The sequence below is a fragment of the Ascidia mentula genome, chromosome 8, assembly GCF_947561715.1.
Source record: "Ascidia mentula chromosome 8, kaAscMent1.1, whole genome shotgun sequence".
Taxonomy (NCBI): domain Eukaryota; kingdom Metazoa; phylum Chordata; class Ascidiacea; order Phlebobranchia; family Ascidiidae; genus Ascidia; species Ascidia mentula.
Window position 1 is genome coordinate 7,842,123 of NC_138573.1, and position 26,123 is coordinate 7,868,245.

At 39.2% G+C, this 26,123-nt stretch overlaps 3 protein-coding genes across 4 annotated transcripts; 2 read left to right on the forward strand and 1 right to left on the reverse strand.

Moving 5' to 3' along the window:
• The first annotated feature begins 345 nt into the window (after positions 1–345).
• On the forward strand, positions 346–9,192 carry LOC145910652 (ubiquitin carboxyl-terminal hydrolase CYLD-like). Its single transcript, XM_082997840.1, has 19 exons — positions 346–516; positions 581–696; positions 1,057–1,204; positions 1,381–1,492; positions 1,773–1,966; positions 2,288–2,434; positions 2,883–3,076; positions 3,326–3,610; positions 3,708–3,762; positions 3,824–3,951; positions 4,362–4,518; positions 4,871–5,063; positions 5,390–5,477; positions 5,861–6,022; positions 6,551–6,750; positions 7,074–7,227; positions 7,501–7,604; positions 7,662–7,763; positions 8,005–9,192. Exons 1-19 carry the CDS (start codon positions 396–398, stop codon positions 8,246–8,248), a joined length of 2,904 nt encoding a protein of 967 aa, XP_082853966.1. The 5' UTR covers positions 346–395; the 3' UTR covers positions 8,249–9,192.
• A 911-nt stretch (positions 9,193–10,103) lies between these two features.
• On the reverse strand, positions 10,104–11,683 carry LOC145911209 (LRP chaperone MESD-like). The gene is made up of 5 exons (XM_082998472.1): positions 11,399–11,683; positions 11,210–11,281; positions 10,962–11,122; positions 10,760–10,894; positions 10,104–10,540 (listed from the first exon to the last, which is right to left on the reverse strand). The coding sequence occupies exons 1-5, from the start codon at positions 11,513–11,515 to the stop codon at positions 10,456–10,458; spliced, it is 570 nt and encodes a 189-aa protein (XP_082854598.1). The 5' UTR covers positions 11,516–11,683; the 3' UTR covers positions 10,104–10,455.
• A 427-nt stretch (positions 11,684–12,110) lies between these two features.
• On the forward strand, positions 12,111–26,097 carry LOC145912545 (F-box/WD repeat-containing protein 7-like). 2 transcript variants are annotated; one of them, XM_083000045.1, is made up of 16 exons: positions 12,111–12,358; positions 12,865–12,918; positions 13,432–13,590; positions 13,664–14,007; positions 17,886–17,956; positions 18,326–18,448; positions 18,503–18,589; positions 19,036–19,177; positions 19,386–19,664; positions 19,957–20,070; positions 20,251–20,365; positions 20,544–20,610; positions 22,227–22,452; positions 23,617–23,827; positions 24,691–24,800; positions 25,028–26,097. In XM_083000045.1, the coding sequence occupies exons 2-16, from the start codon at positions 12,891–12,893 to the stop codon at positions 25,184–25,186; spliced, it is 2,235 nt and encodes a 744-aa protein (XP_082856171.1). In that variant the 5' UTR covers positions 12,111–12,358; positions 12,865–12,890; the 3' UTR covers positions 25,187–26,097. The 2 variants fall into 2 exon arrangements, with proteins under 2 accessions (XP_082856171.1, XP_082856172.1); XM_083000046.1 differs by lacking the exons at positions 12,111–12,358; positions 12,865–12,918; positions 13,432–13,590; positions 13,664–14,007 and adding an exon at positions 17,239–17,800.
• Positions 26,098–26,123: the final 26 nt, after the last annotated feature.

Consider the following 26,123-nt stretch of genomic DNA (forward strand, 5'->3'; position numbering starts at 1 on the left):
GGTTACGCGATAATGTCATTTCACAAGGTTTAGATTTTTGTTTTATTACGTTTATCAAAATGCTTTTTAACAAAGAAATGACACATTCTCAAATATTGATTTAAGTGTCTTTGAAGGCAAGTCAGTTGTGAGCTGTGTTGTGGTACCGTTAATAACGCAGAAATGCGTTTATTAACATTGTCAGACATTTCATGAAACTAAAGATAAATGACAATATTGGATATTTTATGAACTACAGAAAGATCATTCTTGTGTTGTAAAAGTGAAAAAAATAGTCATTTGCAATGTAACAAGCTGTGTTGTTTAAAAATGTTGGTTTAAATGCACAATTCTATTTTCAGGGCACTACTCATTATTTTTTTTTTTTGTGCCGAATACCATCAAAGTCCCAAGAAATGAGTGGACATAACAATAGATTTTTGTTGTTAATAAATGAATTATGTTTCACAAACAAATATTCAGATTATGGTGGGAAAATGTTTGAATCAATGTCTGGTGTGAGACAATATCCCAAAGGTAAATGTTGTAAGATTTTGCATCTTTTAGTTGTGTTTGACTTTTGGTTTATGTGTTGTATTAGGAACTCTACTGCAAGAAGTGCCCATAACTCCACCCTCTACGAAGCTAACTTGCACTGTTTTGGACACACAAGAAATCATTGAGTGTGACGAAAATGATGTTGATCCATTAACTGTGGTAAGAATGTTTGCATACCTGGTGGCTGTCAACCCTCATTGTAACTGAATATGATCAAACTGCTGCCTGTAATGTGATGGTTCGAATAACATTGGTTACAATTATTAAATTTTGTCCTGTTTGATGTATCCAAGTGTCAAGTAGATTCAGTAACATTGTGCCATGTTTGTGCTGGATAGAATGTGTTTATTACCTAACCTCCTAACCTACCAAAAGTTCAATATACAATGCACCATTTTTTTACAAAGTCTTCAAATGCAGAAGAATTTCCTGATTTATAATGTGTGTCATCACATTAACATACAAATGCTGCAGTTATTTAGTGCCCTCTATTAGACATTGAATTTTCCAATGCTGCAGATCATCAAAGACCTTCTATTGGCGATACCCGGTTGCAATGACCGCTATGAGGTATTCAGAAACAAACCACGGTTAAGTGATGGAATTGACCTGCAACCTGGATCCGATGTTGTTGTGCGGTTATCTGTTATGTCTGGGGAAGTGCTGGGTACTAATTTAAATGTTTTTGCATGGTATAAGGCAACATAATATTACCTTGATAGAGTTTAAAATGAATTCTGTGACTCAATTAAGAAGGAGTGCTTAAAAAATCAATACATTGGTTTTTTGTTTGATTTTGTACTTTCTGGGTCTTGTTTAGTCAATTATTTGGGTGCTTTGCAGGAAAACTTAGATATAAGGGACCACTCCAAGGCAAAGAGGGAACTTATTTTGGAGTAGAACTGATCGATGCTCGTGGTAAAGGCAATTCCACCGGAATTTATAATAATGTCAGGTAAGAATGACAAATTTGTTGGTGATGCTTAAGGTTTTTGATTTGTTGAAAAAGGATATTTGATCATATAGAAAAAGATGTTGATGAGTTATAGGAAAAGCTGTTGAGTTGTATAGTTGTATAAAAATGAAATTGTATATTTGTTATATTTACATGCATAAATAATGACATATCATGACCTTTTTATGATAAATAAAGTGCTTGATGCTGTACATTACATGCTGAAATACACTGCTTACAGAATTAAATGTATGTGCTTTTATATTTTTCCCCATACCAGGTACTTTGAATGCCCAGAAGATTGTGCAGCCTTTCTTGCATTAAATCGAGTAACATCATGTGAGTATGATCAACTCCAAACACATGTGCCCAACAAACGAGCAGTGCCCAGAAATTCAAGACAAAACTATAATGTGGGTGCTTCTACCTCCAATCACAGACCAAGCTCATCTTTTTCTGGTGCCGCAAGCATAGGTAATACTTGCCACAATCTTGGTCTGAAATCAAGGGTTTATGTACTTTTAAATAAGGACTATTTGTGTAATGTACAAATATGTACAAGCTTCAGTTATTAGATGCTTTAACATGCATTGTTTTTTACTTATTTATTCCAGTCATTGAAAAAAAATTATGTGCTGCTCTTTCATTCAGTACTGCTGCACTGAGCTTGACTGGATGACATATAGCCTTCTGTATTCATCATATACTGTGTTAGATTACATGTGTGTTTGAGGTGGAGGACAAGATAAAGAAACCTTGGCCAACAATGGTCAATGCATTTTTTTGCATTTTTAGCAGGAAGTAGTAACAACCCACCCTCAGTCTTAAACGTCACCGAAGAAGAGTTGCTTGAGCGGAACATTTTTATTGGAATGGAAGTTTTCATTTTTACAGAGGTGAATGGAAGAGAAAGCCAGGAACGAGGAACTGTCAAGTTTATAGGTAAGTTGAAGAACCTGTTTTATTGATGGAAAAACCCTTAAGGTTGCAGTTTTCTGTTGTGCGCTTGCTTGAATAGCTCTTATACACTCCCTGGCTGTACCATGGTCAAAAGTGTAGTTGTTGTAAGATAGTAGAGTTTGTTGCACGCATACTATGTAAATAAATTCTGTGCCCTCCTATGGAAAAAAGTTTGGCTTTGCTGCTTTTCCTTGTACACTTGCTTGAAAGGCTCTTTGTAAACCGGAACTTTAGCACTGTATGGTACCACTGCCATTAATAATGCAAGAAAAATTCAAATAATAGTAGAATGCATAGGATAAATGTGAATATGAATGTGCATTTGTGAACATATATGTGGATTCTACATGCATGAAGACGTTTGCTTTGCCTTGCGCTTGCTAAACTTTAGTGCGTATTTTGTTGTGATCGATTTGTCTTCTGCACGCAGGTCGAATGCCTGGCGAGTTGCCAACCAACGACATTTATGCCGGAATCGAGCTTGTAAATCCCGTCGGGAACGGAAGGGGAGTTTTCAACAAACGACAATTGTTTAAAACGAAACTGAACCACGCCGCATTGGTTCCGTTAAGCGGAATTTTGCCAGCAGACACTATTGAACCGTCTTATCTGTCGTCACAGCCGGTAAATTCTGACTAACAATGTTTTAGAAGAATATAGTCAAAGTTAGTAGACGTTTCGAACTCTTAACTGGGTTCATCATCAGCACTAGAATGAACTGCATGCAGCAAAGCGTCAATGTAAAAAGATATAAATAGTCAGTGTAAATTGTCAACTTTTTATTACGTTTTCGACTGTGGCTGCAAATTTTACTGCACTTAACCAACTGCTCAAAAAGGTTTGCTTAAAATCTTCCCACGTCGATTTCCGCAGGTCGACAGCGGACACGTGACCCAAATAATGGACGAAGATTATCTGCAAGAATACGGACAGGAGCTCAACCGACCTGGCAGTCGACGTCCTTACAGCGGCCCAGTGGGCACCTTCAGAAACGAGAACCGCATCGACCGAACCCCATTTCGATCCGAACCCGCACGGCGACCCAATGACAAGCGCGACAGAGGAGCCACAATCGTGGAGTCGGCAGACGACTTGTATCCGGCTGGTACAGTGCTTTACGACGCCCAAACGTCTCAAAATCCACGAATTCGATATCCGGTGAGTAAACATTGTACTTTAAACTGAACTAAAAACACATAAACGACGGAGGTTTGTTATTTGATGTGAATTCAATAAAGCATTTTATACTTTCTAGCCTTCAGTACTACCAAGATCTAACCACCACCAGGAAAATTTGCAAAACTTCGAAGGTAAGAAATAAGTTTCAAATTCTTTTGCCAAGAACTTACCTTTGCTGTTGTATTTCCACAGATCCCGGTGATTTGGACGTAGGGTCGATGGTGGAAATAGCGCAGGGTTTGGAAAATCATAACGACGTTATAGTGGGACCCGTGTATGGGGTCATGCGCTTCCGGGGAAGGATCCCGGAACTTGGAAGCGTGAGTGAAAAATCAATTTTTTTTTATATATAAAACTTTTTTTGATAAAACCGTTTGATATAAAACTTTTGATTAACATTCACCTCTTGCAATGATTTTGGTGAAAGACTAAGCTTTTAAAAAAATTAACACCACTTCAATAATTTACAGATAAGCTGTGTACACAATAATGCCCCACAATAGTGAAACGTTTTAGTTTATTTGTAAGATAAAAAAAGTGTCACGAAAGTCGTGCATTCTTGTGCATTTGCCATTTTCTGACTCTTTTTTCTGACAAAAGAAACACATTTGTATTGTAGCTAACCCCCTGCAACAGCTGCCTACTTGCCTTCCACTCTTAATCCCAGCTTCTGGGTTTACAGATATAGTTGTTTTGGTCTTTTACTTTAACAAACAATTTTACATTGTAGGGCGATTTTGCCGGCATAGAATTAGAAGAGGAACGATTTGATTTCAACCTGACAGACGGAACGTTGAGTGGTCGACGCTACTTCACATGCCCCGAAAACCGAGCTTTGTTTATTCCCATTGAAAACTGCAGGATGGACCGACGGTTTGTTGTAACAGGTGCGATATAGTAGTCAAGTTCTTTCGGACCTTGACATTTTTTTAATTGTGTAAAATTCTACCATTTAAACAGTAGCGCATCTAAACACGAAGTCACTGGCACTAAACGGTTATGTAGAAAGTACCTTGTTTGGATTCCCAGTAAATTAAACGTTATTCTTGCAAAAAGCACCAGACCAGGTGTTTTCAATATTGTAGTGAACATTGTTACAAGGCTGTGTCGCAAAACGTGAGTTGCAATCGATCTTAAAAACCAAAAATATTCAAGCCATCAATGCCCAAATAAGGTGACTTCAAGAACTCATTTGTGGTGGCAACACGTACGTGGCATAAACCAGCGATATTTCTGCAGACCAAGTTCCTCAACCGCAAGTAATTAATCCCGTACCAGTCAAACCGAAAAAGAAGCATTTCGGCAATTTCGAAGCACCGCGAATTCCTGGCACCGTATCCCCGCCCACCAGACTGACGGAGACGATGTTAGGGAAGGGGAAGGGAATTCAGGGTCATCATAACTCGTGTTATCTGGACAGCACCTTGTTCAGGTTAGTCTTTACAAGTTAGCGTTTAATCCAAGCGTCGCATACCACCGACAACGCATTTAATTTTACCAGCGGTGAGAGATTAAAACAACTCTGAACTACTATTGAATATGATTCTTTATTTAAATCAAAAGTCACGCCATGCATTCCATAAACTAATTAAACACCTATGCCGTGTATTTGGAAGTGGAGAGTGTTTCGTGTACAACTATATATAACCTTACGCTAACACAACTTATAAAACTTATATTACGTCCAACTGTAACATATACGCATTATGGCAAATCTGTCGATCGCTTTAATGCTGTAAACCTGGTGTACATTTTCAGCCTGTTTGCGTATTCCTATTGTCTGGACTCCCTCTTCCTGCGCGAGCGAAATGACGGCGACATTGATGAGTATCAACAAGTACAGATGGTAAATATCAACTACATTACCTTTATTGTGCTGTTATTGTTGCCAGGATTGACTCTGATGAAGCCTTGCCGCATGGCAGACGAAGCGTTTGTTTATTACGCTATTTTTTGCGCTGGAAGGACAGTTTTTGAAAATTACACAACCTTTACATTAACACATACTAACTTATATTGACAGTGATTGTGTATAAGCACTAAAAAGTGGAAGTCCTGGCCATTTGGCGGGCAAGACTCCCTGCCCGCCAAATGGCCAGGACTTCCACTTTTGATTGTGAGACCTAATAGGTCAAAACAGTGGCCATCTGTCCGCACATGATACATCGAATGTAGTGCACTGTCTGGCCGCAGCTCTTAATAACATCACATATTGTCTTAATATCTTAGGTGCTAAAGGAAAGCATCGTAAACCCGTTGAGGGCAAAGAATTTCGTGCGCGCGGACAAAATTATGGAACTTCGAACGCTTCTAGATCAACTGACGTCAGTAACTGGTCTCACCAACGAGGAAAAGGATCCCGAGGAATTCTTGGGCACTCTATTTGCGCACGTATGTTGTCAAGCTTTTTTAAACTTACTGTTGTTTTTTTGCCCTACGATTCTTATGTGAGGGTTGTACTGTTTTCATACATGTGTGTTGCGAAAGGCTTTTTTACAATTGTTATTTTGGTAATTTGTTGCTTTTAATTACGATTATTATGTGAGGATTGTACTGTTTTCATACATGTGTGTTGCGACAGGCTTTTTTTTATCAATTGTTATTTTGGTAATTTGTTGCTTTTAATTGATTTAAAAAGGTCGAAAATGTAAACGCTAAGGTTTCCAGTTTATTACATCATAGGTTTGTCAAGCTTCAAAAAAACAAAAACAGCATTAAAAAAAATCACACTGAAGGGTTTGCGTTACGTATGTCAGCGTGGTCTCAAGGTGGTTCATTTTGCTTCTATTTTGTTAAAAAAGGCTCGAAAACAACTCGTTTACTGCAAAATGTTATTGTGGGACCTATAATACCACTTGCCAATATGTCCAGAGGAATTAATTTTGCCCAGCATTATTATGAATTGTAATTATTTCACAGGTTTTTAAAGCCGACCCTCTGATCGAACTTCGTCAGGGTGACTCCAACCACATACAGGAATGTTATTTCTACCAAATATTCCTCGATAAAGACGAGAAAATGGTTCTGCCCAGCACGCAGCTGCTTCTTGAACAATCCTTCCTTGCATCCGATTTGAAATTCCGCGAAGTTCCTGTCTGTCTCATTCTTCAAATGCCAAGGTTAGTTTTTGTTTTCTTTGTCCCGACAATCGCACGCCATCAGCCTATTTTTCGAGTTTTGTTTTAGGAAATGATTTTGTTATGGCAACAAGAGCTAGATACGTAGTATAAAAAGTTGTCGAATGACTTTTTTTGAAAACCATTTTGACCATAATAACAACTCTTGTAGCTGTGATGTAGAAGCAAGCATTTTAAAAAGCAGCAGAGTCCAATCACTTAAATCCGGATTTGGGCATCGACTGGGTTTTAACACCAACAATCAATACTCATAACCTAGTTGTATGTAATAGTTTCTAACGTTATCGGACATGTTCCTTCTGTAGATTTGGTAAAGAGTATCGCATGTACAATCGTGTACGACCAAGCCTCACCCTCGACGTGACAGATATGGTCGAAAAGCTGCCTCGAAGTTGTACAGTTTGTGGGGGACTGGCTGAATATGAATGCAAACAGTGTTCCATCGACAGATCAATGCAGGCAAGCTCCTTTAGGCACATTGCTACCTTTTTTTGCAATGCAATGCATTTTTAGGCGGACAATAATAATACATATTTGACAACCCAAACAAATATAATTATATAGCGTACTAAGATTTAACACGTTTTTCTGCATACCGGACATGATTATTCCTTCGTGACAACGCACGCCATGCAACGTACATAATCTTGTAATGTTGTTCCGTCGTTTCATGCTGTCAAACACCGCGGTGTTCTATGTACAAATTGTAACACCAAATATTACAACATTCAGGACACAATAACTTCGTACTGCGGTAACTGCGCGCATATTTGTCACCAACATCCAATGAGACGACAACACGATTATAAGAAGGCCGAAGTGCAAGATGAATACAGGCAAGTTGCTGACAAAATAATAATAGAGTTCCAGGTTATTCATGTCATGTGTTGCAGATCTTTTGCATCGCAAGAAGGCGATCGACCTGTGGAACGTCAGGTCCTGGAGTTGTACGCTGTCGTGTGTATTGCAACCAGTCATTACGTGTCGTTTGCCAAGTTAGTATCGGAAATCGTATTATAAAGAAAATCCAATAAAAACTAGGCGATACGTTTTACGACAACAAACTTGATAGAACAAGAAGTAGATAGTTGCATCCAATGTTGGTCTTTTCTTTGTAGTTGTCCAAAGATTAGAAAATAAAGTACAGTAAATTAACAAGTTTTTTTTTTGCATTCTTACTTGTATAATTTTTGCAAAAAAACACTCGTATTGTCTAAAACTACATCGCTTTTGAAGGTGTGGCCACGGAAGGAACGCAAATTGGTGCTTCTTCGACAGCATGGCTGACCGCGTCGGCGAACAAAACGGTTACAACATACCACAAGTTACGCAATGTCCCGAGTTTGAAAACTGGTTAAAAATGGATCAGAGGTTATTACTTGAGAAGGATCAACGCGACATGCCCGAAATGCTCAAACGCTTGCTCTGTGACGCCTACATGTGTCTGTACCAGAGTCGCGAGATGATGTGTTTTACCTGAGATATAATAAATATCTGTCCCTGAAAAAACACGAGAAGACTAACAGTTTTCGGAACATGCTTTGTACCCCACAAAACAATCATGCATTTACGTTTCGTATCATTTTTCCGCATACTGTGAAAATCTTAATTTCTTATCGACTGAAACAAGACGCATGATATTTTTTTTAGACCCTTTTCCTTCTTGCTAATATATTTTACTTATTTTGTACATTTTTGGCAAACTCTTGTATTCGTAAGAAATGGGGTACGTGTTTACGTACCACTTGTTTGGCGCTCATCACATTCTTTTCATGGGGAAGAATTTGTTTTCTGTCATTACATAGAACTTTTTGTGTAATACTATCAATCCTTGGTGAATGGAGCGAAGCTTTTAAATTAGTAGACACATTTACTTAAAACACATAGGTTTAGATTAAAAATACTGTTCAAAGCCAATGTAAGTAAAATTTGGTGTACATGTCCTTGTCACATCAACATTCCTGATATACAAAGGTAGATGATACAATGATTTAATCGAAGAGTGATCCCAGGAAATCATCTTCTTTTTCGACCTGGATACAATACAGTTTTCCACACACATTCAACCGTACTTGTTTTTATTCATTTTTCTTAGCAATTAGTTGTGTATTGTTAACGAAAATTTGTTCCTGAAATGTCTTTGGCTGTTAACAAGGGTCTTTTGATTTGTTGGAAAATGCATTAACTTTTGTGATAACATATAATTGTTTCTTGTATGCATGAATGTTGCCAGTTGTCAGTTGTATTTGCTTGTATACCCAATACGTGGCAAACAGTTTGATGTTTAACTTGACAAGATATACCTGTTGTACTTCTGACTTGGAGCAGGTTTTTTTTGCGATCTCATCATTTGAATTTTGGCTGTTTCCGCTGGCAAAAAAATCCATTGGATCTGATTTGTCACAATCATTTCCTGGTTCAACTACTAGACGCAAAAATAGTTTGGTAAATAGCCTAAATTTGAATTATTTTGTTATTTTTAGCCAACACTGAAATACCACTGAAAAATAGGTCTTCAAATACAAGGCATCAAATTGGACAAACATAGAAAATGATATACACATTACCAGGTTGGGCTTTTGCATTCTGTTCATTCTTTTTTGCCGCTTGAGAAGGATTGGTAGGGGACAGTAAAATCGTAGGCTGTCCGTGCAATGAGAACTCATATAGATCGGTATTCATGACTGACCGTTTCTACTAGCTTTGGACACCAACGTTCCAACTCGTCGCATCTTCACAATTACAAAACACACAGCGCAGTCATGGAGTGTGTTTGTGACGTAAATTTGGGATGAATGCTTTTCGAATTTTATGTAGTTGACAATATAGGTGTTACCAAAAGACAATTTTCGAAGTGGTTCCAGTCAGGGTTGCCATTTGGGCGTTTTGACAGCCAGATTTCAGAAATTCAGCTGTCTGGAAATTGGTTTGTCCGCGAAAAATGCGTTTGGCTGCAAAACGAACATTTGGAAGCAGTTTTTCCGCTGTAATGTGCAAAATGCAGTGTTTTTAGCCAAATGTTCGAGCGCGGCGGCATTTTCGGAACAATTTGTCCGCAGCAGAACATTCGCCTACATTTTGATGGAAAATAAGCTGTATTAATAATCGTGACAGGGCGCTTTTTACACATTTAAAAAGTATATGAAACGGAATACATGTATTTTTGGTTAAGCTGCTTTTCTAGCTTCGAGTACAATCAAATTGTTCTGTACAGAGTTTTGCCTAAAAATCAAATACAATAGTATTTTGTTAAACTGTGTCTTGGTACGACTAGTTAATTTATGTATTGTAATGATGATCAAATTGTTAAAATCTTTAGTTTAAATGACTTTTTATCATATTGCACCGTACTTTATTTTCATGGATCTGGAAGGTGTATGAAAAATTTCATCAATACATAAATATAGCAGCAATATTTCACAACAAATTGCGGCCCAACAGCAATTTCCATCACTTACTTTACAGGAGTATTACAGCACGATACAGAGGCAATGTTCAAAATGCTTACTTCAAAGACATTGTTTAAAAACATAACATTTCAGCTTCACAACCACTTGGTTACTGTGCAGTACCATTGGAGATAAGACAAAGGGTAATTTCAATGAATAAAAACAATTGTGTGTTTCACTGCACAAATATTTGAACAAATGGATGGTATGAAATAATAATAGCACTGTAACAAAATTATTAAAGTTCTGATTTTTGACTTGGTTTCTTTGACTTCTTTTTAGATGACGTTTTTCCCTTTTTCTTACTTTTTCCTTTGGGTGACCTAAAATAAAGATCTAATGTATACACTGTTTCAAATGTAGAAAGTTGATTAAAGAGTTACAACTTCACTTTAAAATATACTAACGGAGGCTTTGAGTAACAATGAGCAAAAATAGACCACATACATTAATGGCTGCCTGCGCCTAATCATAAAACTTTACGAGCCTATAAATACTAGTTGGTGCAAGGTGGCATGGACAAATGAACTAATGAAACCCACCCTTTTCCAGGATAGTCCTTGCCTTCAATAGTTACCAGTTCACATTTTTCTTGTTGTACAAGAAAATCTTTGACTTCATAAGCATATGAGCCATCATTTAACTTCAAGAGAACTCTGTTGGCACTGATTACAAACCTAAAAAGTTGAAATTTGATACATCCTGTTCAAATATAAATAAAACATGTTATGAGTTGAGCTCTACCTTGTAACCTCAATATTTGCATTGTACAACTGTGATTGCCAAAGGCTTGAAATTTTCTCTGTTTCTTCTTCAGTTGGATCTCCAGAAATTGTTGCAAACATCATTAGAGTCTTGTGTTTTTTGGACATTTTGACAAGGCTTTCAGGATCACTTGAATCCATCTACATGACAAGGTTTTATTAACCCTTCCTTCCCACATAATAAATTTACTTTTTATACCTATAAATTTATTGTTTAACACTAAATACCTTGGAAAAATCCATAGGTTGTGATGGCCGGAGGTGCTCGGGTAGATCACCCTCATCAATATCACCTTCTTCCTGTTATTTAAGCAAGATGTACTTTATTAACACTGGGCATGTGGACAAACAAAAACAATTAAAAACCATGTAATTAAGGTCTTATGTTAACCGAAAAAAATAAACAAGATTTTATACCGTCCATTGTTCTTCGAGTTTATGAATGTCTGCATCTGTAAAATCTCTTGGATCCTTTTTCTTTTTGCATTCTGACAATGATATTAACAATAACATACACAACACTTTTAAATACATTTTTGCAATCTTTTAGGGTAAGAAACAGTCGGCCTAATTTCTGAATGAAACGCTGTTGCACCACTTTCTTTCCCAATGCCGTTCTGTATCCAATCCGATTCCGAACACAAGTGAACTTTTTCGCTAAATACACGTCATTTTTGGTGAGAAGAAATGTGATCGCAGATGCGAAGCCCACGTCCCACATAACTTTTTTTTTAAATGATTGATTTTATAAGGTATTCAAATAAATACAAAGGCAACTCGTGCAATTCAAAAATTGTTAGGAAGGAATTTGCGACCATGTTTGGTGTTTGTAGTTTAGTTACGATGTAACACGTCTTAGTTTTGATTTCTATGTAATGGACAAGAACGCAGGTACTGATACATACGTGCTCATGTCGAGGTTTACATTGCAACGGAATTTTGGACAGTGCAAGTTTGGTAGAGTGTGAAACCGCAGGTTTGAGGTTGTCATCAGGTATTGATTTAGTGAAAAAGTACTTGGCTTTTTATTTATTTAAGTTTTACTGTAACTAGTTGCTATTTGTTGGAAACCTGGACTGGTATGCGTTATGACTCTTCCTGAAATTTACCTTGTTTTTGTACGCGAGCAGAGCATTTAGAATTAGAAAGACGATCGAAAAGTGTGTTGGTGCCTTTGTTAGTGCACCACTGGTAGATAACAAATATAAAAAACTTCGAAGATCTATTTATTACTGTGAACCTGGATATAACTAAACTTACCGACAAGAAAGACAACAAGTTATTCCCGGAAAGATTTGCATAGTGCTATATGTTTTAAAAGTTTTGCATTGTGCCATGTCAGCAGTTAGGATGACGTGACTGGAAACATATGCGCAAGTAAATAACAACTTCTTTTCGTTACGTAATATATTTTCTGATTAACTATTGTACAAACGTGTTGTGGTTTTTATTGATAGATTTTTAGTGATTGAAAGCACTCTAATGCATTAAAATCCTGATATTGAAATGTTACGTCTTGTTGACAATATGTGCAGTATATATGAATATTCATAAACTTGTTTATGAAGTATATGAACAGAAATCACTTGAGTGATGAGGCTGTAATCTACCTTTGTCCTAATTTAATAAATAAACTTTTGTTTCATAGCCAGTAAAAAATAAATTTACACATGCATGCTGTAAAAAGTAACTGGCAGATAGTACTCATTTGTTTCATGTGTAGTAGCTAACCTTTTATTCTGTGTTTCCTTGTGATGGTTATGGTATGGCTTAATACAATCCTGTGATATAAAGTGAACCCTGTATTGTGCTTTTCTTTCAAAGTTTATATATACTGATTAGAATATTGTGTAGCTACCATACAATCTAATTTGTGTTTTTAGAGCAGTGGTTTCAATTACCAAACCAAATGGATGAAGCTTCAAAATGTCCACATGGTAAAAGATGTGTTTTCTTTATTTCATATTACTGTATTGGCAATTATTATTTCTTCAATATAACTGTATTGATGAAATTATATTTTCAAACATTTAAAAATCTTGAAATGTCACTTGTATGAACTTGGTTTATTCTGAGTAAAAAAGCAACTGTATAACACTGACATAAAATAATCATTGCGAAAGTCTATGTTTTGTACCATGTTAGCCAATGACCTAATACAATGACGTCACTGTACTACACAGCTGCACTATCGCGCCTGACATTTAATCACTCAGTGGAAGTCAAACAGTTGTGGGTGCCTGTGCTGCCATAGTTTCACTTGCTACTATTAAATATTCCCTTGGGGTAGCATCAGCCATTAGTATGAAGAAGATGAGCGAGATAAATACAGTTGTCATTGCATGTGTGACCCTTAGTGTGCTGAGGCGGTTACTAGAGGCAAACATGTTATTCCTGCCCCATTTCCAGCATATACTTAAGGTAATAAAATTTTTTTTTTTGCAAAACAGGGTCCAGAAATAAGAAGTACAAGACAGAATGCAGTGATAGCAAGCGGTCGAGCAGAAATCGTAAACGGGACAAATGTGCACCCAGGAGTGGGGGAGGATGGGTGTCGCAAACAGCCCATGCTAGCGGAGGAAGCAGCCAGCAAACGAGTGAAGACAAAGGTAAGACTCTCATAGTTATCACTTATTTGTATTCCATGATTTTTTCTCTGAAAATAAACCAACTGAATTTTAGACAACAAAATGAAAAAAGGTCTTGCAAGTCTAATAACATCAAGAAGAACAAGATCTAGCGATAAGAGTTCTTCACAAACCTTGTTGCACGGCAATGGGACCAACGCAGTCCGAGATGAGACACCAGATGAGGACATTGATTTAAATGCCCTGTATTCTGGATGTGTCACCAGAGGGCAGATAAGTCGTGTAAGAAAGATCATTGACGAATGTTCTCCTCCATCTCATGTCCCTGAAACCTTGGCCATGAGCACTCGGTCATCAAAACGCATTGCTAAAGAGAACGACCAATTGGAGGAAATGCAAGTGGAATCCTCTGCAAGCAAAATGAAAGTCAAGTCAATTGTAAGTTTATTGCTTTAACTAGCAGCTGCTTTATAGTATATTATGATTACAACATAAACTGGAGAATTAAATGGTGCATGTTATGTCTCACTGAGACAGTCTCACCAACCCTTGAATAAATCAATTTACTTGCACCAAGAATGTATAATTGTAGCCCATGAGTTTCTTTTCATTTATCTATGTTTCTATTTAAAGCATAAAAAATGGGTTAATAGATAATACACACATATATATATATATATATGTATATATATATATATAAATAAATTAACTTCTCAAGAACATTTAAAATAAATAGATTGCTTATCATGTACTAATATTATATAGCGATAATTGAGGTGGATCATTAGGTTTGCTGGCTTAACAGTCAAGCTAGAGAGTACCCCAAGTAAGGCCCTGTGCTGTGTGGTGATCCTGCCATGTCATGTGATTGCATCAAACACTTCTGCATTATTTGTTGGGGATTGTTTACATGGTCTTTGTGCACCACCAGAGCCACCAAACATTTTCTTGAACATAACTGTGCACCCCATAGTAAAGGCTTCTATACAAGTGCAATAAAACTAAATGGCACAAAACAGATGTCTAATGAATAATGATTGGAGTTCACAAGTGGATTAGAGTTGGTTGATTGCAAAAGTTGTTAGTTTTTCTGTTACATTTAGAAATTTTGTCAACTAAAATTAATGCTAGGACAGATGTTTTTTTTAATCTAGATCTAGTTTATGTTTTCTCACCCTGTTCTTCATTAAACTAAACATGGGTGTATCTTAGTTGATTTTGGTGTACTTCCTTTGTCCAATTTGAATCAAAACAAAATGTCAACAAACCACACCACATGTGGCAGCAGTCTGTGAATAGGAGAAAGGTGGCCTCATGCTGGCACTGTCAACAGTATCACCAAGAGATGGTCTGGTCGTCATTTCCATTATACCAACCGAGCATGTCATATGGCAGATTTCAGCAGTGCAGTGTCTAACAAAAGCACAGTTTTAGTACAGCTGAAACAGATCGTTCGTTTCGTTGTGCTTTCCCGTCCCGCCCACTAGCAAAAACCGGATTGTTTGGCAAATATTTAAACTGAGACAGGTATGTTAAGTCCGTACCATCAGCTGACGAGCGCTAGTCTGTACCAAGACGCTCCACCGCTCGGGCCAAGTCAGTGCAGGCCTGTGCTCGTTGAATGGATGTCGAGTCGCGCTTGTTGTCTTTCGAACTTTCGAACCGTGCGAGCGTTCTGACGCAATACAATTCTTGCTATCGCGTCAGTGGAAATAACTAGTCGAGTTATTGGTGGTTTGACCAAACCAGCTGTTTACTTGGGAAATGAGGTTCGTTGCCACGATCATGTGAAGTTCGCAAAACTCGCTCATGTGTCAATTAAGAAGGCGGCGACGGCGAAGTCCCCTAACGCCAGCTGTTGAAACGCAGCAGCGGCCGCCGACTTCGTTTCCCAAACAAACATGTAAAGCTGCAGACAGGGTGTGTACACGCACTGTTTCGACCTGTAAGGTCTCATCAGTGCAGCTGTTGAGTGGCACTGTGCTAGCTTTCACACTAGCAGGCACACTAGTTTCCACTTTGTGGTACCTTTCGGTCAACGTCGATCTGCAGGGTACCCTATACTAGGTACCGAACAACAGAGACGACGAACCACTGTGGAGCTTTGCAATATTATGGCTTTTTTTGCACATATAAAACATGTAAAGTCATTGTTTTTTTACAAAAGAGTAAACGCGCCGTCATCACAGAGTTGTTCTCCATGCGGAAGGCAGGCCGTAATCCGTAAGCGATCAATAGTGCACAGCGAATTGCTTCTGGAAGCCTTAGCGTGCCGACGCCACCAACGACCACGACTGCAATGGTTACTGCATTATGTATTAGTCGATTCTCTCTGTGGGCCGCAGTTGTTTTATCTGAATATTAGAAGACGCAGTGACATGGGCGAGCAAGCGACGCAATTGCCAAACGCCTGATACTGCGACTTATTGATTAACGAGCTCTGGTACGTCGCGATGTAACAGCTAGGCGCGATGTACGCCCGCACATTAAGTGGACTCGCATATATTCAAGGCGCGCTGTCGTTCATACCCAAGGGCTAACAGCCGTAGACGAAATCAAGAAAACAAGTTGCAGCACGGTCCTACGTTTTGGGGACGATGTTTTCTTAATGCACCACATGCGTCATTGAAGAGGCACAAGCAGCTATGTAGACAGGTTATGCCAGCCGGTCGTGTCGAGCTTAAAGCAGTGTGGTCAAATTGTATCATTTTCGGTGGACTCGCTTATTGGCAGCTAAATGGAGCGCCAGCAAGGTAGGATAGGCGCGTTGTACACGAGTGAGCGGGTTTGATGAATCTTGGCTTACCAACAAATATTTAACATGGAAAGTGAGTGTATTTATGAGGAAACGCGCGACTTCGAATACAGCCCATGCGACCAACAGTAGTTTCGTGTAAACCCGACGGCATTGTCTTTATCGATTTCCTTAAAACTCGGGTCTTCGCCCTGTCTCAGCTGGCGAACATTGCCGAATTGACTCAGCGTGACGTGTCATGTAGTATCGAAGAGCAACGAGTGTTGGAAGTATTCAGTTTAACACGAGCTCGTCTGTTATCACTGGTATTGATTTAAGGATCTGTGGTAGTGTCGCAATGAAATTTATACAGAAAAAGAAAATTTAAGGATTTAAGGATCTGTGGACTAGAAAAAATGAAAAAGCTGCTTTCACAAACGAAAAACAATAGTTTAGAAAGTAAGTTCTAAATAACATGGGTATGCAAGTACAAAGTTCGTGCGTTCACTCCATCCATCGCCCTAATCACGCTAGCACAGAAGCGCGTAGATACGTTTGGCAATTACATACATGCGGTTTCAACGCGCACTGAGCCACCGCGATATCTCTTGGCCAATGTCTGTGCGCGCTGGCGCGTGACGGCTTTGTGTGACGATGCTCGCCTGAGAGTCACACACCAACGAGAGGTTCTCTTGTGGTACAGAGCGCACATAGGCGGAGGCAGCTCGAAATGCTGTGTGTACAGGCCATGTCTCACTGCCACCGGCGTGGAAATAAACGTCAGCATTCTGTCCGCTTGGAATCGAACGCGCGACAATTCTGCGCCCGCAAACAACTCGTCCACTTGTTCCAGTTTGTTACATTTGGTCGTTATTGAAAGCTGCAAAGTTTAAGAATTTTAAGTTCTACTCAGTGTTAGCTCGTGTGGGGAGAAAAGGAATTCCAGACATTACTCAGGTGGTTGATAAATGACAATATAACAGGAGAGATAGTTTTGTGCTTGAGACAGTATCGGCAATTACTTGTTCAACGAGCTAATGTTCTGCCATGACTTGTCACTTGGCAAAAGCTTCTTGTAGCGCATCACGCCCTTATGTCAATTGAAAGCAGAAATCCGGTTTGAGCTGAAGGACGCAAGTGCCACAAGGGCCTGCGCTCACAAACTGATAACTACGCTTAATGTACACACGACCGGAAACTCCGCAACAGTTGATTCGCATTACGCAACGCGTCCAAACCGTCGCCGAACCTCGTTGAATTGTACCCGGGACGCCTCTTTGATTCGATTGCATGGACTTTGACAAGACCGGACATGCAATTTTTTTAACTCTGATTTCAGCGTGGGTGCTAGTAGGGCTCTGTGGCCGTATTTGTTTGTGCTGGCCTTATTAATGTGCGACGTGCCTTGTGAAGTTGTAACCCAGGCACCAAGCCATGAGAGAAAACAAGAAGCTCCGGGTGATAAACGGCGTAACACAGCGACTCCGCTACTCGCAGGTTGTGTACGTTGCAAAGCACTTCTCGGCCCCCGTCTCCTTATGCTTGGCGACTAAATCATTAACCCTGTGCTTATCTTTGGCAGATGAAACGCAAGCATGACGCACTGAGTGAGGCAGTTAAGTCGCCGGAGAAGAAGGCTTGTAGGAGTAGTGGGTAAGTATTCTGAGGGTTTTTCAACTGTGGTTTTGAGTAACTTAGGGGTGTTACCTGGCAATGCTACTGTTTTTTTATATGCCAAGTTTCATTGTCTTCCACAAAACAACACTTTTTGATGATTATTATTTCTTTATTTAATCCACAAAAATGGGATCCATAGTGGATCAGTTACATGAAACTAAACCAGACAAAATTTGTGACATTTGTCAGGCATATCGAATAAAAACTGTAAATCTGGTAATATTGTTAAGCATTTTGCTAAGGTGGCACCCCAATCAGTGACTAGTTATGCCCAATGATAGATTAAAGAAAAACTTCATGTTAAATTCAAAACACACACTTTTGATACACATGTGATGTCTTCAGGCATTCTTCCTCATCACTGGATGCATCCAAGTCCCTTCCAGAAAGAAGATGTGTAACAAGGAACAGTACTGTCGTCCCATCCCCACCATCCTCCACCAGTTTAAACGATGGGCTTTCGCAAAGGTATTCCTACAATTTCCAAGTTTGTGTTTAAAACTAACCCCATTACCATTGCAGTCCGGAACCTATGTATGACAGCACAGAAATCCTTACAGCTCCCCCTACTCCTACCTTACCAAATGGAACAGATGACTGGCTTCACAGGTACCACTACATAACATTATGCGCAACAACAGTGAAATCTTTCTTTAAACACAATAAATTTATGCCATTGGGTTTACATAATGAGTTATTACTGTATCTTTAAGTGGGATTGTCCAAACAGAAATATATGCCCATAAATTGGCTTTGGGCTTTTAAATTAACAATATGGGTCACGATGCCCATAGGCAAAAGTATAATATAAAAGCATAAAAGTGGACGTCATTTATACTGGAATGTATTAGGGTGAAGATACCTGTTTGAACTAAGAAAGAAAACTTTTTTATTGAATAAAATAAGTGGATCTTTGTGATGTTTGTCTGATATAAACATGTGTAAAGTTACAAAATATTACCATTTAATTTACAATATTTGTGATCAAAAACATAGAGGTATATAACAAAAGCATTCTGGGCAATGTAAAAATTTGTGTAATGGTTGGTGTGCAGATTTTTAAAGTGGAATGCCAAGGATAAAATCCAGGCACTTGAAAGCCTTATCGGCGTCTGTCAACCACACGAAGTGCGATATATGCTTGAGATTATTGAGCCACAGTTTCAACGTGACTTTATTTCGTTATTACCTAAAGAGGTAAGAATGCTACACTCATAAAACATAGATTTTGTGTTTAAATTGATAACTACACATGTTATTTTAAGTAACTATTGGAACTGTAGCCCTATATACAAAATAATTTGCATTAGTCAAATATATTTATTTTAGTTTCTTTAGTACAGTTTCCCCGGAAACTTAATCAGCTTTGAAACCCTCAAATAATTATATGTTGTATTCTCCAAAGCTTGCTCTACATGTTCTGAGTTTCCTCGAGCCTAGAGACCTCCTTGTTGCCGCACAAACATGCAAGTATTGGAGAATCCTCACTGAAGACAACCTCATGTGGCGGGAAAAATGCAGGGAGGTCGGCATCACCGAACCTTACGTTGCAAAAGTTCTCAAGCACAATTGGAGGAATAAGAAAAGTGCAAGTGCAGTAAGTAAGAGCACTTGGAAAGCTGCTTATCTCCGGCATGTTCGCATTGAAACTAATTGGAGGGAGGGCAAGGAGAAAATATCAAAGGTATGATATGGAATTATGTTGGTTGTTTTTAAAAGTTGGATGTTTTGTAATGTTTTGTCATTTTGAAGACTGACTTATTCCTACGTCAACTTGTCAACTTTCCTAGCTGCATTGGGGTTAAAGTAATTGTGATATGAATTAGTTGTAAAAACTTGTATATATGTCTGATATAGTAAGCATAGCTATCTATATAACTGACTTGTTCAATATAAGCACATGGTCAATGAAAGAAAATACACCTGTTGCTACTGAAGCTATGAATTTTGTGCAGTAAATGTTCTGCTTGTTGCAGGTGCTCAAAGGTCATGATGATCATGTTATAACTTGTCTTCAATTCAATGGTTCAAGAATAGTCAGTGGATCTGATGACAACACTTTAAAAGTTTGGTCAGCTGTTTCAGGAAAGGTAACAACAACATTTACAAAACTCATAAAAATATTTTTATCTTTACAAAAGTATGTGCTTGAATTAAATTGAATTTATCACTAAAAGTGATTTTGTTTATAGCAATACAGCCATGTGAATGTGGTACAGGTATAATTTATTATCACATGAATGCTACTTTTTTGTTGTTGTTTTTTTCAGTGTCTGAGGACACTGACAGGTCATACAGGTGGTGTGTGGGCCTCACAGATGCGCCGGAACCTTATCATCAGTGGTTCCACTGACCGCACCCTCAAAATCTGGAATGCAGACACAGGTATTAGTTCAAATGTCCACCTGATCAGCATTCTTGTTTTGACTTCAATCTAAAAAAAAATTGCCCAGCTATTTGCATACATGTTGTATCGATGTTGGTACATCCCCCTTATGACTTTTAAAAAGATAAACGTATTTGTGATTAAATGCTAACGTTATGCTTGCTTTGTGTTTATCAGGAAACTGCGTACACACGCTGTTCGGCCACACTTCCACTGTCCGCTGTCTCGCTCTACACGAGAACATGTAAGTGATACCAAGTCGACTCGTAAATCACGCTGCCTTTGCATTATTACCTACGTATCAGTTGAACACGTAATGCTTACCTTTGGCATGGCTTTTTTGATAAAACGTTAAACAAGATATACGTAAATGGCGCATTCTATCTTCTGTATTTGACAGAAGGATGTAAATTTTCCTTGCAAGTATTGATTTGTTGATGAAATCACGAGGCCTAACACATGTTCTCCATCCCGCGTGCGTTTCCTTCCAATTATTCTTGCGGCGAGAATTGCTTGTTTTTTATCAATCTGGAGTGGAGTTAATACAATTCAATAATCGATAGCGTAGTCCACATTTGTATATCATTATTTACAACTATTTGTTCACGACATAACGAATACATGTTGTGAAATGATCTTGTTCGTTAAAACTAAACATTTCGAAGGCCCACAATGCTGACATTTAGTTTTGTCCCTATGGACCATTGGTTCTTAACCGGTGGGAAATTATAGGGTTGGTGGTGGGTGATTAGTCGGCACCAAAAACATACAAAAGTTGTTGCAAGAGGAATGTTATATTCTGTATTCATAGTTTGTCGTACACTTATTGGCATTTGGCCACGCAATGCGGCAATAATGAAATACTTAAATTCCAAGTATATGGGATATAGGGATTTCGTTTAAACTGAAAGTAGGAATCAAGATAAAACAGGGTGAAGAACCAGTGCCATGGACCAATCCTACCTTAAACGCCCATATTACACGCTTCACCAGATATTCGGGGCAACGAACGCTTTTTTTTTCTTAAAAAAATGTAACTGGGGTTTATTTTGCAGTGTGACGTAACAACTTTTAGGAGAGATTCACGCAGATTTTTCCGCCAAGATAAAAGGGAAACTCGTCGGTTTCTCGGGTTATAAACACACATGGGATTTGCTTTATTTTTGTTTGCTATATTTATAATGTTTGGTGAAAGCAGAGTCAATCAAAATAAATATTTGCCAACCTGCTGCGTGTAGCTGCACAACTTAAGCAACAGTAGAGGCTTGTAGCTAACATGATATAGCACAGCACGTTGTATGGACGTTATACTGACAAATAGCCGATTTATGAAATCGTTTAATTCGACAGTACTAACGTTTAAATGTAAGGAGTTCAACGTAAGCTAAACAGTAGCATTTCAGTCATTACCTCCAGTGTCCTTCTGCCTAACATGTACGAATAGGTACATACAGAAAAGAAATGCTACACCGAACAAACTTGGCTTTTTTTATCTTTCCAAATTTATCACTAAAAAGGGTAGTTTGTATATCATGAAATGGGCCAACGAATAGAAATCTGAACATTGCCGGTTGAGTAATCATTCTTCCAACTTTAAATTCACATTATTGAAAGACCCCGTGTCCGAAAGCAAATTCCATTCCAACAAGAACTGATAATGATTTTTAGCGAAACATGTTTTCTTAAATAAGACTGCATTTCAGACACGAGGCTTTTTGTATTGTAATTTTAAAAGTGAAATTTTCCACGTGTGTCACGCGCGGCGTTAAAAAAAGGTTGAATTCAGAAGGAAAACCTCAAATATGCCCCCGACTTTGTCAACTTCTTTTACCGTTTCTTCATATTCACTTCGATTCGCAGAGTTGTGAGCGGTTCTCGAGACGCAACGCTCCGTGTGTGGAATATTGAAGACGGCGCCTGCCTTCACGTTCTCATGGGCCATATGGCGGCGGTTAGGTGCGTGTGTTACGACGGTCGGAGAGTGGTGTCCGGGGCCTACGACTACATGGTGAAAGTATGGGACCCCGAAACGGAGGAATGCCTTCACACATTGCAGGGCCACACGAACCGCGTCTACTCGCTGCAGGTTGGTTGCAGAAACGGGAAGAACCCCTTGAAATATAGTTTTTTTTTCGTAGAATGGGGACGTGTTGGGGGTTAAATATGACGAACTTCCCAATGCAAACCTATTACTTCACCCTTTTTTTTAACTGTAGTTCCCTATTTTGTGCTCTGTTGACTATAGTTGTTGGCAATCTACTGCCAATAACGTTACGAAGGTATACGACTTCCCCAAACTTTTCCCTCGCGACCCGTTTAATTGGTTCTAAAGTTCGTCGTATCTGACTCTAAACTATGTTTATTTTATTGCAACAGTTAATTGTAATGAAACGACTGAAAATCTCTCGGGAGAGAGTTCCTTGTGAAATGTCCAACTAAATGTAGTGTGTCACTGAATCTCTACAACCCATAAAATACGGCGTGCGACCCCCGGTTTGGGAAGCCCTGGTCTCGAGTGCAAGACGGCGTCCAACACGAAAAACGAATCAAAAATATCGCTTTCATTTCGTGTGTGACGTCAGATCGACCCCACGAGTCGCTGAAACAGTGGCGGATTTCATGGACTTTTGACTGACCGGCATTTGTTCGCTACAATCCGTTGTTACCTTGCCATTCATGTTTTATTCAGCGCCTTGATTTGCCAGTTTTAAAGACGCCTGTTTGTTATCATGAAAATTATAGCCGTTCGAGTTCGATTAATTTAAATTTTAATTTAATTTACTGCAAATCTGTTCGAATCGGACAGGTGTGATTCGTTTGCTGACGTCATACAACCTATAAAACTGCAATTACCTGATTATAGGCATCTTATAAATAATGGTCATCACATGTAAAATAACCTGAACCAATCACACGTTTGTGTTCCGTTTATTGTTGAATGGAATCCTCGTTGTTAAGTCCTTTTTAAGCGAATACTTAAAGATTCGAAAAGAATAATAGAAATAGTACTGGATCTATACCTGTATCCAAGCTAACCTGGCATAAAGCTGCATGAATATAATTTGCGCCATGGGCTTCATTCACTTTGGGTTCTGTAATGTAAAAAAAATAGAACAGTTTTCACGCAAAACATAGTATGAGAACAAAGTGGCTAGAAAAACCACAGCACTACACGTTGCAGAAGTAAAATTAAACTTGTTGCCTGCTACATTCACATCAACCTTTCAAATCCTGACCCTCTGTTCTACAGTTCGATGGCACGTACGTTGTAAGCGGAAGTCTGGACACGTCGATTCGTGTGTGGGAAGTTGAAACAGGAACTTGCCTCCACACGCTCATGGGACACCAGTCCCTCACTTCCGGTATGGTGTTGCGTGGCAACATTCTCGTTTCGGGAAACGCGGACTCGACGGTCAAAGTGTGGGATATCCTCACGGGGGAATGCCTGAAGACACTGGAAGGTGAGCAAGCAAATTGTGAGCAGGTCGCAAAAGTGTAGTGAAGAAGGAAGTGCGGTTATTTCTTGGCACAGACATCGGCCTGAATTTAATACTGACTCGGTAGAAGCGAACATTCGTCGTAGGGCAAATGTAAATAGTTACGGTAAAAATGCGGAACCTCAACCATTGCTATATAATGTACGTTTTACACACAATGTTGTTCCGTAAAAAATTCTGACTAGTAATTAAACGATGGTGATCGAACTGGCACACAGCAACGTAACAAATACAACTTCAAGTTAAAAAGGGGGGTTGTTATGTGGTACATTTATATGCACTTGACATGAACAATCGATCGCATTACAGCAGTGTTTCTCAAACTTTTTCCAATCACGTACCGCTCATTTGTTTTTTAATACACTGCGTACCACCGTATTACTACACCATAACTGTTATGACATACCACCATTGAATAACAATTTAGCCAATATCACCAGTTCCTTGGATTTCTTTATTGTGCATTTGTGACGCAGTAGTATCAACGTGAAATTGTTGCACAGTTGAATAAACGATGTCAGAATTACTTCAACAGTGCAACAATTTCACGTTGATACTATTGCGTCACAAATGCACAATGAAGAAACCGACATCATGTATTTGCAGCGGTTTTGGCTTCTGCAAAGTGCGGCAAATTGTATAGAGTAGACTAAATCGCGTACCACTTGAAAAGCTCCCGCGTACCACTAGTGCGGGTACGCGTACCACAGTTTGAGAACCACTGCATTACAGCAATCGAGTACACGATGCTTGGTGCTCAACCAAACCGACGCACTATTAACTGGAATGACTTGATTTGCGACTTAACATTGGTATTTTGTTCGTAGGGTCCAACAAGCACCTGAGCGCAGTCACCTGTTTGCAGTTTCGTGGAAAGTTTATCATCACCAGTTCCGACGACGGCACAGTCAAGTTGTGGGATATCGACACAGGAAAGGTGGGGATTCAGATAGGAATAACCACGTATAATATATTATCGTTATTGGACATATTTTTTCCTTACACAATTGTTTTTTCAGTAGTTGCACTGTACATAACTTTAGGAGTTGGAGAAAAATCGCGTGCGCTTTGCATGATACTCAATATGTCTAATTACGTTTATCAAACAAATTCATGAAATTCAGTTTGTAAACAACCACGTGACCACTTTTTTCTGTCGGGCAGGTCATCCGGGACCTCGTCACCCTCGAATCTCGCGGCTCGGGAGGTGTGGTTTGGAGGATTCGAGCTTCTCAAACGAAACTAGTTTGTGCCTTCGGGAGTCGCAATGGTACTGAAGAAACCAAACTCATGGTGTTGGATTTCGACCCAGATTCCAAGTGATGATCTTTCGATCAATCTTGAAGTTCTGTGCTCCTTCAGCCATGACGATGCTCGTCGGTGAGCCAATCCCGTTACCTGGTAACGACGGTTTCTTCTCAATCATCCGGCTATCTGTCGACGCAATGCATCTGGTTTCACGCCTTTCAGGACATAGCCATGAAATGGTCTCTCGTAGGTGCGGATCTCGAGTTTACGTATATACGTGCATGTCTTCCCAACTCCGCGCCAAAGTTTTTGGTGCTTGCATACCCATTACCCGACAACAAACTATTTCTGCACGCTCTTGACTATTAGCCGCCTGTTGTGATCAGCGGTTTACGGGTGGCACCATTTCTCTCTATTAAGTACGGGACATATGAACTTCGCGAGTTTTTTATGTCCTGTTCGTTTTACTGGGCGCGCTTAGCACAATGCCCACATGTTGTAAGTTTAAAGGTTGAGCGGAAATATATGCTTTGTGGGTTTGCGAGCTTTTCGAAATGTTGGTGAGTTGTTTTGTCTGCTGCCCTCATGGGCAGGAAATACTTTTAACGTCCTGTTGCGCAGTACCATTATGTATCAAGTTGACGAGGCCTGGCGTTTGTGGAGGCGTGTAGCGCCACCAAGCATATGGGAGTTGGCGCCACCCGTGTAACTAAACTACGTGCACGGAAAGTATTTTCCGTCTTTCTCCCCGCTTCGTGCAGTTCTTGTCGTTTTTATACCTCATCTGTTCGCCTTTCTTCACCTTGCGCACGGCGGCTGACAGCAGTTTTTGCGCTTGATGTTGAAGGTTTTCAATGTACCGTCGCCGCTGCGGTTTCATCTCACCACCAGTGTGAGCGTTGCTTTCGCTTAAGCACGTCTTGCATGTCGCTACTCCCCGCATCCATTTCCGCATCCCCGGTTTGTTTCTTGGGCAGTTATTGCGGAGTGCAATAATAATAAAAAAGGACAC